Below are 15,634 nucleotides of genomic sequence, written 5' to 3'. Positions count from 1 at the left end.
GCCACGGCTGGCATCGCCCCTCTTCCTCCTGCCACCACTCCATCTCCCTCCCCGCAAGGGGAAGCGACCCCGGCAGCAGCTGCCATCTCAGCTACCGGTGAGGCGGGGGGAGAGCACCCGCGCCGTAAGAAGGTGCGGAGGAAGACCCGAAATTTGGAGGTGGTCCGTGAAACGCCCCAAACCCCCCATACACATGGAAAAACCGGCTTGGGGGAAAAAACATCATCTGGCCCCGGCGTCGTGTCCGTGTGTGCTCCCGGGTCCGTGGGCGCTAAGGCGCCAAGTGCTGGGCCCGGCATTGTCCCTGCGCGTGCTCCCGGGGCCGGCGGGGAAAAGACGCGGGACACCGAGCTAGGGAAACAAGCATTGAAAACCCAGAGGGTGGAGTGTCCGGGAGGGCTGGACAAGGAGGAGGGGGCCTCGGAAATGGAGGTCTCCCTAGCCCCAGCCTGACCCGGAAGAGACGTCACGCTTCGGAGGAGGAAGTGGGTGACGCCCAAACTGAAGAAGTTGGGCGTGTCCCTTCCCCTGATGAAGAGGTGGTGGCATCTCCACCCAGTAAAACCTCGCCCTGCCCTCTGGGGGAACCCGAAACCCCTACCCCTACCACTGTTCCCCCTACCAGTCTGCTGCAGTCCCCTGAACAGGGCCCCTCGGGGGTCACTGAGTGCACCTCCCTTGTGGTGGTGTCCGACTCCAGGGCACTTAACACCCCCGAGGTACCTTCTGGCTCATTGGGGGATTGCAGATTTGAAATATTTAAAAATGTTAATGGGTTATTGGGTGGCGGCGAAAAGGAGGGCCTTCCCGCTCCCTCCCAAACCTTGACACCGGGCGACCTATGTTTAGGTCAGGAGCTTGTCCTGAGCTCCCCGGACGACCCGGTGCCGGGAGGAGAGCGGGCATCAGAACTGCCGCTGCCCTCTGGCCCAAAAAGTTTAGAGGAGACCAGAGAGGACTCCTTTGGCCTTGATCCTGGGGGTGGGATCGAGGCACAGATAGAGCCAGCTGGCAGCTCCGAATCAGCCCCCGTACTCAATGCGGGGGAGGGGTCGGAAGCTGGAGGCGACGACCCGGAGGAGGACGGGGTGTCGGTGGTGAGCGTTGGGGATTACGCGGAGTCGCTCTCAAGCGAGGCGGTGGATCCCCTGGTGCCCTCTACTGACTCCCCCCTCATCCCCCCAAGGGAACTCCGGGACTTTTTGTCAGGGCACGCGGTCGCCGAGACAGGGTTCAGTTGGCCTTGGACCGGTGGCATTCGTTTCCGCTGGTGTTCTGGTCCACTCGCGAGGCTCTCAAGTCTCCCGAGTTGGTTAGGAACGCGCGGCGGAGGGTCCAAATGTTTCTCGCTGGGCTCCTGAAGGAGAGGAAGGACTAAAAAGGGGGTCGGGAAGGAGGAGGACCTCCTCGTGGGCCTGGCCAAGTTGGCCATTAACAGGTCCAGGCAGCGGGCGATCGACGGGGGAGTCCCGCCTGATTGTTTGTCCCTCTTCCGCGGCTATGTTCGCTGCCGGATGTCCCTGGAGAGGGAGCATGCGGTGTCTGCTGGCACTCTCGAGGCCTTCCGTGCTCGGTGGTCACCGCGGGGTCTGGGGTGTTTTGTTGACTCCTTTACTCACATTTTGATTTAAAGTTTGTAAGGTTCCTTTAAACTTTTGTCCTTGGTTTTACAGCTGACCTGAATTAGGGGCTGTGCCTGATTTACCCCAATTTTGTTGATTTGGTTTTCATTTGAAAAATTATCAAGAGTTCAAATCTCACAATGGCAAATTATGAAACAATGTAACTTCATCTGAATAGGAACAGATGGAAACGTGTTTGTACTCGAAAGAGTTACAGGGAATTAATGAGATAAAAACAGAGAATGCTGGAAATACTCAACAGGTCACACAGCATCTGTGGAGAGAAAGAGTTAACATTTCAGGTCATGTGAAGGATCATCAAACCTGAGTAATTCTAGCATTTTCTGTTTTTATCCCATTAATTTATGTATGTCGCAAGTTGATGTTTCCAACATTGTGATGTTCTGATTTAGGATTCCCAACAACAAACTTGCATCAGTGTAGCACCTTTAATGTTGTAAAATATCCCAAGGCACTCCACAGGAGCATTAGCAAATAAAATTGACATGGAGCCACATAGTTAGACGTTAGGACAGGAGACCAGAAGCTTGGTCAAAGTGCTTAGAATTTTAAGGTGTGTTTCTAAGGAGGAAAAAGAAATAGAGAGGCAGAGGGATTTAGGGAGTGAGCTTAAGGCCTCGATGGCAGAAGGTATGGCTGTTATTGGCACAGTGAAGAAAATGAGGATGTACAAGAGCCAGAATTGGAGCAGCCCAGAGACCTTGAGGGTTGTAGAGCTGAGAGGAGATATAGATATAGGGAGGAGTGAGGCCACGGAGGTATTTAAAAACAATGATGGTGATTTACTCACTAAGGAAGCAATGGCCTTTTCTAAAGCTTCAAATGGCAAAATTCAAACAGGATAGACCAGCAAATAGTTGTAAGTGAGAGTAGGACTGCATTGCTGAGGCCTTGAGGGCTTGTGGATCCATGGCTGCAGATTAGATACCTCTTGAAGAACAATAACATCCACAATTTGGAGCAGGTGCCATCAAATCAGAATAAACACAGACAACAACATAAAGACAAAAAAAACTTTACTGCTACCCATAACTCAAAATTGGGTAACTTTGCTGTTTGTCAGCATCTGTCATTTATCAGGTATGCATGCACATGATGTACTTTGATCTGGATGACATCCTGAACTGCAGCTTAAATGATTTATGACTTTATAAAGCAAAGAGTACCTTCTATGACAGACTGAGTGCATTATGGCTCCTTGCCTGTCCTGCTGCCTTCAACATGCTCAATTACCCGATCCTCCCCCAATAACCCCTTTGCTTGTCTGCTTCTGTGTGCTTGCCTTTGGTTCCACTCTTGCCGATTCAATCATAGCCAGAGCATTTTCAGTAATGGCTTCTCTTTCCACAACCACCCCAATACCTCCACAGTTCTAAAGGCACCATCCTGTCTCCCTCTGCTTCCTCAGCTGTCCTGATTGACATATTGTAGACAAGGATTCAGTTTCCATGTATATACCAATACATCCACTACATGTCTTGACACCTTCACTGCCACAGTGCTGTCAAGCACCTTGTTTGGCATTCGGTTTTGGATGAACTGTAGCTTCCTGTAGCTAAATATGAGGACAACCAAAGCAATCATTTTTGACCTTCATCATAAATTTCATTCACCGGACTCAATCACCCTCCATGGGTGTCAGGCCAATGTAGATTATTCACAAATCGGCATAATGTAATCCTTAGTTAAGCCTCTGACTCCATGTTCTCTGTAAAGTCGCCCACCTTAATCCATATCTCAGTTTATCTGCAGTTACAACCTTTGTGCTGTCAGCTGTGCCTCACTCTCACCTGAGTCAAAATGTTATGGCCTCAAATCATGCTCCAGGATTTATGCACAAAATTCAGTCTGCCAGTCCAGTCCTGAGCTGAGGGAGTGCTGCACTGTCAGAGGGGCTGTTTTTCAGATGAGACACATGCTAAAAATGTACTGCTCCGCTAGTAATGTGACCTGCAATGACTCCATTACCTGTCCTTGATGAATGAAATGTGCCTAAGATCCCAGCTGCCCTCTTAGGTGAAAAGAAAAGATCCATAACTATGCACTATTTTGAGCAAGAGCAGGGGAATAATCCCCAGTGTCCTGGTTAATGTTTATCCCTCAATCAACATCACAAAAACAAATTATCTAGTCATTATCACATTGCTGTTTATGGGAACTCACTGTGCGCAATTTGACCCCCTTGTTTCCTACAATGGTGACTGCACTTCAAAAATACTTTTCTAGCTGTAAAGTGTTTTGAAACATCCTGTGATCATGAAAGGTGCTACATAGATGCAGTCCTTCATTTTTTTTTGTCATCCATGCCTTTGCTACCCTAGGCTCAACTAATCCAATATTCTCTGACCAATCTCCAATCCTCCACCCTCCATAAACTTCAGCTCATTCAAAACACTGCTGCCCATATCCTGTTGCACACCAAGGCCTGATTATCCATCATCCCCATCCTCACAGACCTATCATCCCCTTGCACTACAACCCATGCCTGGCAACTCTCTTCTAACTCCCAACCTTTTGTGCACCCCCCTCTTTTTACCCAGTGTGGTGATTATGGTTTCATGTAACTTGTGCTATACCTTTAAGAAGGATGTTATAAAGGAAGATCACATGATCTTATGTAGCCAATAGAGGAGTAGCATGGGCTGCCCCTGTAGTCAGTAGTCTGAGTTAATAAGCAGAAGTATGGAGTTGAAAGCACACAAGTATAGCTGCTGAGTACCTTTGTAAATAAACAGAATGTGCTCCACCTAAGAACTGTCTGCTGATCAACTCCGTCTATTGTACCAACTTGGCTATCCCAAAACAAGTGTGCAACCCAGATACATAAGTCCCAACAAACTGGGACGAAAGAGTTGGTGTTGACATGTGACGCATCTCCCTACGGAGTGGGAGCAGTGCCCTTTCATTGGATGGACGATGGCATGGAACGGCCTATAGGATATGCCTCAATAACGTTCACCAAAGTGGAAAAGAGATACTTGCAGATAGAAAAGGAAGGCCTTTCCATCATTGGTGTCAAGAAATTCCATCAGTATATAAACTTTTACTATCGCTTCAGACCACTTTGCTAGGATTGTTAAGCAAGGACAAGACTTTACCACCCATAGCCTCAGCAAGAAACAATGGGTGTTGATCCTGGCAGCACACGAGTATACTTCTGGACATAGGCCTGGAAATCAAATTGCAAACGTTGATGCGCTGAGTCGTTTGCCCTTACAAGAAAAAGATGAGGATGTCCCAGCTCCAAAGAGCTAGTTTTGTTGTTGAATTTCTTAGATTCATCTCCAATATGTGCTAGACAGATCAGGGACTGGACAAGTTGAGACCCAGCCTTAAGTGTGAGAACAAGTGCTTCATGGTTGGTCACAAGAGCATGTGTCTAATGAAATGAAACTGTACTTCAACAGAAAACATGAAATAACCAGCCAGGATGGTATCTTATTGCAGGGAGCATAAGTGACAGTTCCTCCAAAAACAAGAAAGCCATTGTTAATTGAACTACATAGTGCACATCCAAGAATTTCCCGAATGAAGACCATAGTATGCAGCTACCTATGATGGCCTGGGATGGATGGAGAAATAGAGAGCTTAGTGAAGAATTGTGTACAATGTCTACAATTGCATAAGTTACCTTCAACAGCTCTGTTACACCTTTGGGAGTGCCCAGGAAGGCCATGGGTACAATTACACATCGACTATGTGGGACCCTTCATGGGAATAGCACTTCTGCTCATTGTTGATGCCCACTCAAAATGGATGGACATATATGAGGTGAAGTCACCAAAGGCTTCTGCTACAATTGAAAAGCTACGTCAAAGTTTTGCTATTCACGGACTACCAGAAATTGTCATCTCAGATAATGGAGTTTCAGCAGTTTATCAGCCTCAATGGTATCACTCATGTAAAAACGTCACCGTACAACCCTGCCTCAAATGGATTGGCTGAAAGAATGGTTTAAACATTCAAGGCTGGCATGACAAAATTTACTGGAGATTCCATAGCAACCAAGCTAGCACACTTTCTTTTCAATTATAGCACCACCCCTCACACAACAACAGGTGTGACACCTGCAGAATTATTGATGAAACGCTGTCTCAGGACAACATTGAGGTAAATAATGTCGAAATTAGAGGAGAAGGTGTAAAAGAGGTAGGGAAGCCAGAAAACTAGACACGACTGGCATAGTCGTGACAGGAGGTTTACCATATGAGAGATGGTATATGTGAAGAACTTTGGAGAAGTACCAAAGTGGTTACTGGGTGAAATAAGTGCAGTGACTGGGCCTCTATCCTACCACGTGAAAATGGAAGGCCAATTTATAGGGAGGCATGTGGATCATCTAAGGAAGAGAGAGACAAATCACCAAGGAATGATTCCACCAGTGTTCATAACCGAGTCAATGTTTTCTGTTGAGAGAACTCAGCCTGGTACAGATATGTCAGGTGTGTTTGTTTCACCTGCAATAGTTGAGGAAACAGATTTGCAGGTGCCCACCGAAGAACCTGATGTTCAGACAACTCCAGGAAAATCCTGACAAAGCATCTGAAGTAGTTGTAAAGCTGAGAGGTCCTACACGCATAAGGAAACCTCCAGAAAGACTGAATTTGTAAATTACTTACCTGTGTAAATAATCTGCTATTTTGAGAAAATTGTGCTTGTAAATGTAAAATGTGTTTCCGAGTAAAGGTGGGGGGGATGTGGTAATCATTGATTTATGTAATGTGCAGTATACCTTTAAGAAGGATGTTAGAAAGGAAGATCACATGATCTTATGTAACCAATAGTGCAGTAGCATGGGCTGCCTCTAGCCAGTAGTCTGAGTGAATAAGCAGAAGTATGGAGACTAGCCTTGAGTTGAAAGCACACAAGTGTAGCTGCTTAGTACCTTTGTAAATAAACGGAATGTGTTCCACCTAAGAAGTGTCTGCTGATTAACTCTGTCTATTGTACCAACTTGGCCATCCCAAAACAAGCGTGCAACCCAAATCCATGAGCCCCCTACAAACTGGAGGCCAGGATCCAACACTGGTACTGGTGTATTCAGCTGCCTAAACTACACACTCTAGAATTCTCTCAATAATCCCCTCACCTTACCGCCTCCCTGTGTTCCATTAAGACACTCATTAAAATCTATCTCTTTGAACAAACTTTTGGCTACTCCACCTGATTTCTCCATCTTTGGTTCAGCAGGTCTTTCTCTGCATGCCTTATGCAATTCCTTGTTGCTGTTAGTATGGAAAGGATTCTGTGATGTTTGTGTTTAATGTTTTTTTTTGTGAAAGGATATTTTAGTTATAAAGAATTGTTATGTAAAACCTGCCAATGGGATGTGCTAAGTCCCAGACGTGTTGCTGTCTGGTGGAGAATAAGGAATAAACGAACCTTCTGTTTTTCATACAGGAAGTTGGAGTTCAGAAGCAGATAGCTGTATGTGTATTCTTAATTGTTAACAAGTGACAAAACACTTCAGATTCCATAGGACAGCTATTGGAATACCACATTTAAGCGAATGACACCAGTCACATCATGAAACTAATAATGTGAGCTGTGTCACATCTGGCTGCATTCTTTAATTTTTGTTTTATTTTGTTTTCATAAAAAATCCTTGAGATTAAATAAAGAGAAACTGATTTCAGAGGCTGAATGATGAATAACCAGAGGAGCATTGATTTAAGGTGATTTGCAAAGAAACCAGAGGCAACATGAAGAAAAACTTTTTTACAAAGTAAGTAGTTAGGACTTGAAATGTACTGCTTGATAGGGTGTTGGATACGGATTCAAAAGGGTATTGCCGTTCAAATTCTGTAAAATAGCCAATGTTTTGAATTTTTCAGAGATATGGCCACAGTACCCTCTGCAAGATCTTGTATCGCCTGTTTGGGGTTATGTTATTGTAAGGCTCCACAAGGGGCTCAAACTTAACATTGGTGAACAGGTTTTGCCTATGGCCCTATAGCCAACTCCTACTATCACTCTGCTGATTCAGAAATAAAAAATGGTGATGCTGGAAATCTGAGGCTTATGGTGTAGTCCAGTCTAAAAACGTAGACTTGATGTTCAGAGAAATCCAGGAATTTGGAAGCTAAATTTGAGTAAAAATGGTGCTTAATGAGAAAAACAAACAACAGGAATGACATGGGGGCAGGGTGGATGGTGGGCAGCAGTGGTTTAAATCAGCAGTGGCAGTTAGGGTTAAAATGCACCCACTATTAAGGCCAGGGAAATGTAACCAGTGGAAGAGAGGAGATTGGGGGAGAAAGGCCCGAGAATGGCAAAAGATGTCCAAGGATAGAGGCTCTCAGTAAGGATCTCCCTAAGGGTCTGACCACCCCAGAGCCACCTTGAGTGGCCTGTTTGAACCTCTGCTGAGCTTGTGACTGTCTTACAGGTCCTACTGGCTTTTTAACTTCAGCTACAGCCTGGTTCCTGGCCAGACACACTCTGGGACATAATTATTTTTCTTCTTTTCTCTGGATCTCATGGTGACTTCCAACTTCGCCATCATCTTTCTGCCCCACAACTGGATCAGACAGTCTGATTTTTTGCTGGTCTGGATACTGTCCAGTGCTGGTGTTTTATGTATGTATTTTGTGCCTCAGTGAAGCATCGAAAGGGACCTGTGCTCATTCTATTCTGCATCTGCTGCAGCCTCAAACTGACTGGGTCACAGAAAACAGATTTTCATATTCCTGTTGTCTCTCAAACCGTGATGAGTCTCTGCATGTTATGACATCACCCCCGTAATGTGCAGTATTAGTTATTCCATAGTGATCACTCCAACTCCACCTGGATCTTCATTCACATGGAAATACCTCCAATAGTGTGTCCTGTAATGCTCTATCCTTCAAATACCTCGTGGATTTCAGTCGTCCACCACACTTCTTTCCGAACTTGGAAAACATTCATCAATATTCCATGCTGATTCCATGCCACCCAAGTCAACTTTATTCCAGCAAGAGAACTCTGACTTTAACTCTAGACCCCCTTCTATTGTCTCCCCTGTATTCCCCATTTACTACCAGTTTATATGTATATTAATAATTGCTACGTAACCAGGCTTATGTAACATGAGATTTCCTTGTGCCCCATTCTCATATATGTTTTGGCTGCTGCTCTGGATTTAGTGAATATTGTTGGAGCTGCACTCATCTAGACAAATGGAGAGTGCCTAGAGCACACTCCTGACTTGTGCCTTGTAGATGGTGAACAGGCTTTGGGAAGTCAGGAGGTGAGTTACCTGCTGCAGGATTCCTAGCCCCTAAACTGCTCCTTACACTATCCTGGGCTTGATTCTGTTATAGATAAGCCTACAACCCCCCTGTGTACCTCTGTTGACATCCTTGAATGACATTCATGGAGACACTGTTGCTGCCTTTTATGTGCAGCAGTGCCAGCTGTTCAACCCTACCCTATTTGATCTTCCTGCACAGCAAGTCCACTGGGGGTTAGTCTTTTCAATCTCCTCCATTCCAGCTCATCTTGCCCAGTGTTGATGATATTTGATCCTGAGATAAACTTCTGTCCACATAACGTCACTAAGACTGCCTAGTTTCACCTCTGTAACATTACCTAGCTCCACCCTGCCTCATCCATGCCCTCGTTAGCTTTAGATTTAATTATTCCATTGCACTCCTGCCCAGCTTCTCACATTCAACTCTACTTAAACTTCAGATCATTAAAACCCTGTTGCATGTATTCACCCCTGTGCTCGGCGACTTATCTGGTTAAGCAACACCTAGATTATAGCTGAAAAATGAAACATTTTGTTTTGTTGAAGCTTTTCATCCTGCACTTATTGGGACAATTTGCAAGAAAATACCAATGTCAGGGGACACAATGTACTTATATTGTATGAGAAGAGAGTGCTGATTGGTTGGCAAATGGACTCTGGTGGACAATGCACCAGTTGATGGTGACTGACAGTTAACTGTCAAGCATTGTTTGAAATTTAACCAGGCAGTTTGACTCTGATTGTGCAAACTATTGCCCTGGAGAATGAATCAGCAAATGGCTGTCACTTATTTTGTTTAGCTGAAACAGGCGCCATGTGTGTACTTATGAATTCTGTCTGCAAAGAGCAGGGCCCTGTGTATTACTATAGGTAGCTTCCAGTACACACAAATAGCCACACTGTGAGCCCTACTGGTGATCTTAAATTGATGAGAAATGTATTCCAGTGCAAGTGAAAAGGAGGGGAGTGGCAATCCGACTGTGACTGCCAGTCCTCAGAAGTTCTGGCCCTATATCAGGCAGGAAAGCTTGATGATTGCATGCAGGTAATGGATAGATGCTGTATTGACTTACTCGGACTTGCAGAAGAAAGATGGTTAGAATCTGGTGAGATGGAAAAGAATTATGTGCTTTACTTCTCAGGAGGTGAGAAGCATAGGAATGGAGTAGGAATCCTAGTAAACATAAGATATGAGAGATTAGTTCAAGGTCACTGACTAATCTCGGACAGTGACCATGATTAATAACAAAGGAAAGCTTTTTGACTGGTTATCATACAGGTTTATGCCCTGATACAAGATCACAGTGAGCAGGAAATAAAGGCATTTTATGGTGACATCCTGAAGTGTTATGATCAAGTTAAATCAACTGATGGGGTAACAGTAGTTGGCCACTTAAATATTAAAATTGGTGAAGGAAGATCGGAAACACATGTCAGTCGATTTGGTCTAGGATCAAGAAATGAAGGAGGAGAGAAACTGATACAATTTTGTCAAGAAAATGATCTAATAGTGTCAAACACCTTTGAACAATCAAAAAGACTGTTCAAAGGTGATGTGTATAGAAATCCAATAGATTATGGTGAAACAACAGTATAAAGAATAACAGAAACAGTATAAAGAATGGCTTGGATATAAATTCAGATCATTGTCTCTTTGTGGCAAAAATTAAGTTGAAACTGAAAATATAAAAAAAGAAAAAAGTGTGACCATTTAAACTTTGACATGTTGAAGGATGAGAATATCAGAGAGGCATTCACTGTAAAAGTAAAACAAGTATAAATGTCTCAGGATTGAGGAATCAGAACAAGCAGAGGTCTCAGAACCAGAAATATAAAGAGGCAAATAGAAAAACATGAAAGACAGTATACAACATGCTGCAAAACAAATTACCAAAACGGAAAAGAGAGAGACAAGGAGTGGATAACAGATGAGATACTAGCAACGATGATAGAAAGAGGAAAAGAAAAGAAACGCATCAGAGTATGATGAGATCGAAACAAAAATAAAGGATGCCAGTAGGCAGGCTAAAGGGAAATGGTATAATGAGATGTGTGATGAAGTATTACAGCTGGAAAGAAATCACAAAGTAAAGTGAAATCATTGACAGATAGAAAGAAAGGGATAATAACAGATAGTGGGTAAATAAAAGACAAAGATTGTAAATATATTTTGAAAGGGATGCAGAAGCAAAAAGACGGACAAAATATATTAGTGAATTGTATGATGATCCAAATCGAGGGAGTCCTCAAGATATAGAGGCAAATCAAGGGCCAAACACCCATGATATCCGAGGTGAAGAATGCTCTAAAATTGATGAGTACGACTCATCATACAGCTCCAGGCACAGATGAAGTAACAACAGAACATTTTAAAGGCCTAGGAGAAACAGAATTAGAAGTGATAACAAAAATGGATACATTCCAAGTGACTTGAGACATACATTATTCATTGTTACCTAAGAAACCTAAAGCAATGGAGTGCAATCATTTTAGAACTCTAAGCTTAATGCTTTAACTTAAGAACAATCTCTGATAAGTACCTAGAAGTAAACAAGAACATTTACGTATGCTTTGTGGACTATGAGAAAACATTCGATCACATTTATCACCAAAAGTTAATAGACGTATTGCTGAAATGTGACATTGACAGTAAAGGTGAGATTTATCCAGAGCCTATATTAGGACCAACTAGAGAGCATCAGGATAGAAGAAGGACAATCAAACATGTTTCAAGTGAAGAGTACAACAAGGCTGTGTACTGTCGCCAAAAATATTCGATCTGTACACTGAACAAATATTCAGAGTATTAGCTGTACTTCCAGGGATTAAAACTGGAGGCAAGAACATAATAAACTTGTGTTCGCTGATGACACTGCGCTACTTGCAGAATCTGAAGAGGCCCTACAAAACATCATAGATGAAGTACAATCTAGAAATTTAGAATTATGGATTGAATGTGAACCAAAAAGACCAAAGCAATGGTAGTTAGAAGGAATATATTAGAAGAAACTAGAGTGAAGATTGACATAGATGATGTCACACTGGAACAAGTAGATAAGTTTGTTTATTTAGGAAAAATGGTAACAAATGATGGCAGATGTGATGCAGAAGTCAGAAGGAGGATGGAGATAGCTAGAAGTGAATTTGTAAAATTTAGGGATGTGTAAACAAGAAAACCCAAGCTTCTAACAAAGAAAAAAATCATAAGATGCTACATTCTATCCACTTTCCTGTCTGCCTCAGAAACTTGGACAATAAGTGAAGATCTGTGGAAAAAGATAGATGCCTTTGAAATGTTGGTGCTAAGGCGTATGCTAAAAATTCCATAAACAGACCATAAGATGAATGAAGAGATATTTGAAATTCCAAGGACAAAAAGACCCCCAAAAAATCAGCCTTCTGTGGTAGAGAATTCCATAGGTTCACCACCCTCTAAGTGAAGAAGTTTCTCCTCATCTCAGTCCAAAATGGCCTACCCCATATCCTGAGATTGTGGCCCCTTGTTCTAAAGGGGCCAGAGCCAGCAGAAATATCATCCCTGCATCCAGTCTGCCAATCCCTGTCAGAAATTTATATGTTTCAATGAGATTTTCTCTCATTCTTCTAAACTCCAGTGAATACAGGCCTAGTCTACCCAATCTCTCCTCATACGACAATCCCAGGAATCAGTCTGGTGAACCTTCGCTGCACTCTCTCCATGGCGAGTAAATCTTTTCTCAGATAAGGAGACCAGAACTACACACAATATCCCACAACGTGGTCTCACCAAGGCCCTGTACAGCTGCAGTAAAACACGCTTGCTCCTGTACTCAAGTCCTTTTGCAATGAAGGCCAACATACCATTTGCCTTCTTAATTGCTTGCTGCACCTGCATGCTTGCTTTCAGTGATTGGTGTACAAGGACACTCATGCCACTTTGTACATCAACATTTCCCAATCTATCACCATTTAAATAATACTGTCATTCTGTTTTTCCTACTGAAGTGGATAATTTCACACTTATCCACGTTATACTGCATCTGCCATGTACTTGCCCACTCACTCAACTTGTTTAAATCACCTTGAAGCCTCTTAACACCCTCCTCATCGCTCACATTCCCACCAAGTTTTATGTCATCAGCAAACTTGGAAGTATTACATTTGGTTCCCTCATTCAAATCATTGATGTATATTGCGAATTGCTGGGGCCCAAGCACTGATCCCTGCCTTACCCCACTAATCACCGCCTGCTACACCAAAAAAGACCCATTTATTCCTACTCTCTGTTTCCTGTCTGCTAACCAATTCTCAGTCCATGCCAGTATATTACCCCCAATCCCATGTGCTTTAATTTTACACACTAACCTCTTTTGTGGGACTTTATCAAATGCTTTCTGAAAATTCAAATATACCTCATCCACTGGTTTTCCCTTATCTATTCTGCTAGTTACGTCCTCAAAAAACTCCAGTAGGTTTATCAAACATGATTTACGTTTCATAAATCCATGTTGGCTTTGTCTAATCCCGTTGATATTTTCTAAGTGTCCTGTTATCACATCCTTTATAATAGACTCTAGCATTTTCCCTACTGCTGATATTAGGCTAAGTGATGACAGATGCCAGTCATCAACCAATTTTATCCACTCAATGTGCAATCAAGAAATGGCTGAGAGCACTGGAAATAACAAAAGCTATAGGTATTATTAAAATTTTGGCTGTTGTGGTGAAGGCATGTACTCCAGAATTAACTGCACCTCTATCCAAGCTGTTCTACTATAGTTACTGGCATCTACCTGACAAAGTGGAAAATTGCCTGGCTACCCACAAAAAGTAGGATAAATTCAGCCTGGCTAATTACCGATCTATAAACCTACTCTCAATCATCAGCAAAATGCTGGAAGGTGTTGTTGATAGTGCTATCAAGTGACACTTACTCATAAAAAACCTGCTCACTGAAGGTCATTTGGGGATCCATTAGGGCCACTCAGCCTTCAGGCTACATTACAATCTTGATCCAAACATGGATAAAAGTGCTGAATTCCTGAGGTAAGGTGGGAGTGACTACCCTTGACATCAAGGCAGCATTTGACCGAGTGTGACATCAAGGAGCCCTAGTAAAATTGAAGTCAATAGGAATTGGGAGAAAGTTCTCCATTGGTTGGAGTCATAACTAGCACAGAGAGAAATGTTTGTGGTTGTTGGTGGTCAATAATCTCAGTCCCAGGACATCACTGCAAGAGTTCCTCGGGGTAGTGTCCTAGGCCCAACCATCTTCAACTGCTTCATTAATGACCTTCCTTCCATCATAAGTTCAGAGGTGGGGATAGTTTCTAGTGATTGCGCAATGTTCAGTATCATTCGCAACTCCTCAAACTCTGAAGCAGTCCATGCCTGTATGCAGCAAAATCTAGAAAGCATTCATGTTTTGGTCGATAAGTGGCAAGTAACATTTGTGCCACACAAATGCCAGGCAATGACCATCTCCAACAAGAAAGAGTCTAATCTTCTCCCCTTGACATTCAATGGCATTACTATCACTGAACCTCCCACCATCAACATCCTGGGGATTACAATTGACCAGAAACTGAACTAGACTAGCCATATAAATACTGTGGCAAAAAAGCAGGTGAGAGGATGGGAATTCTGTGACAAGTAACTCACTTCATGACTTCCCAAAGCCTGTCCACTATCTACAAGACACAAGTCAGGAGTATGATGGAATACTTTTCATTTCCCTGGGAGTATAAAACAATAGCAACACTCAAGAGGCTCAGCACCATCCAGGGCAAAGCAGCCCTCTTCATTGGCATCCATAAATGACCATAAACATTCAGTCCCTCCACCACCTGTGCACTGTGGCCGCAGTGTGTACTACATACAAGATGCACTGCAGCAATTCACCAAGTCTTCAACAGCACCTTCCAAACCCATTACCTCTGCCACCTAGAAGAACAAGGGCAGCAGGTGCACAGGGACTCCACCACCTTCAATGTCTCCAGCAAATCTTACCATCCTAACTTAAATGTATATCGGTGTTCCTTCAACATCACTGGATTAAAATACTTTAATTTCCTTCTTAATAGCACTGTGGGAGCACCTATATTACACGGATTGTAGTGGTTCAAGAAGACAGCTCACTTGCAGCTTCACAAGGGCAACTAGGAGTGGGCAATAAATGTTGGCCTTGCCTGCATTCCAAGAATGAATGAATATACTTTAAAAATGACAACATGTTCTGCATTGGTCCTACCAACATGCAAGACATGCTATTTATACATTATTTGCCAAACTTTACTGTTCCAATGTTCTCCTGGTCAGCCTCCCATCATCCATCCACAGAGAATTTGAAATCATCCAAAACTCTGCTGCACCTATTCTAACTCATGGCAAATCCAGCTCACACATTGTCCCTGTGTTCACTGAGCTACATTGGGCTAATAGTCAATTGATTTTAAAATTTGCACCCTTACATTGAAATCCCTCCATGGCCTCACCCATTCCCATCTGAAATCTAGAGTAGTATTGCCAAAAAAAGAGACAAGCTGTTGAAGCTTTTCGTCTTGCACTCATCAGGACAAACATAAGAATACCAAATTTGCCCTTCAATTCGAGGATGACGTCTACTCAGGATCATGAGTTCCTGCCATGGGTCATCATGTGACTAAACAGGCCATTCACGACTTGTATTTCTTGGGGCAGGACATCCCATGAGGTAGTAGGATCCAGAGTGCAGGATTTGCTCTTTCTCTCCTGCCACTCCACCTCATCATTAAAGCGTTTG

At 43.3% G+C, this 15,634-nt stretch overlaps 1 protein-coding gene across 1 annotated transcript in view; it reads left to right on the top strand.

Annotated features, from left to right (window-relative positions):
• The first annotated feature begins 2,263 nt into the window (after positions 1-2,263).
• Positions 2,264-15,634, top strand: part of LOC121282408 (AMP deaminase 1-like) — a 104,309-nt gene continuing 90,938 nt past the window's right edge. Inside the window, exons 1-3 of the mRNA XM_041196124.1 lie at positions 2,264-2,401; positions 10,154-10,431; positions 11,396-11,529. Coding sequence (XP_041052058.1) covers positions 2,264-2,401; positions 10,154-10,431; positions 11,396-11,529 — 550 coding nt within the window. The remainder of the gene's footprint in view (positions 2,402-10,153; positions 10,432-11,395; positions 11,530-15,634) is intronic.

The sequence above is a fragment of the Carcharodon carcharias genome, chromosome 9 (genome assembly GCF_017639515.1).
Source record: "Carcharodon carcharias isolate sCarCar2 chromosome 9, sCarCar2.pri, whole genome shotgun sequence".
Classification (NCBI taxonomy): Eukaryota; Metazoa; Chordata; class Chondrichthyes; order Lamniformes; family Lamnidae; genus Carcharodon; species Carcharodon carcharias.
Note: the sequence above shows the minus strand (reverse complement) of the source record. Positions and strands in the feature narration are given on the sequence as shown.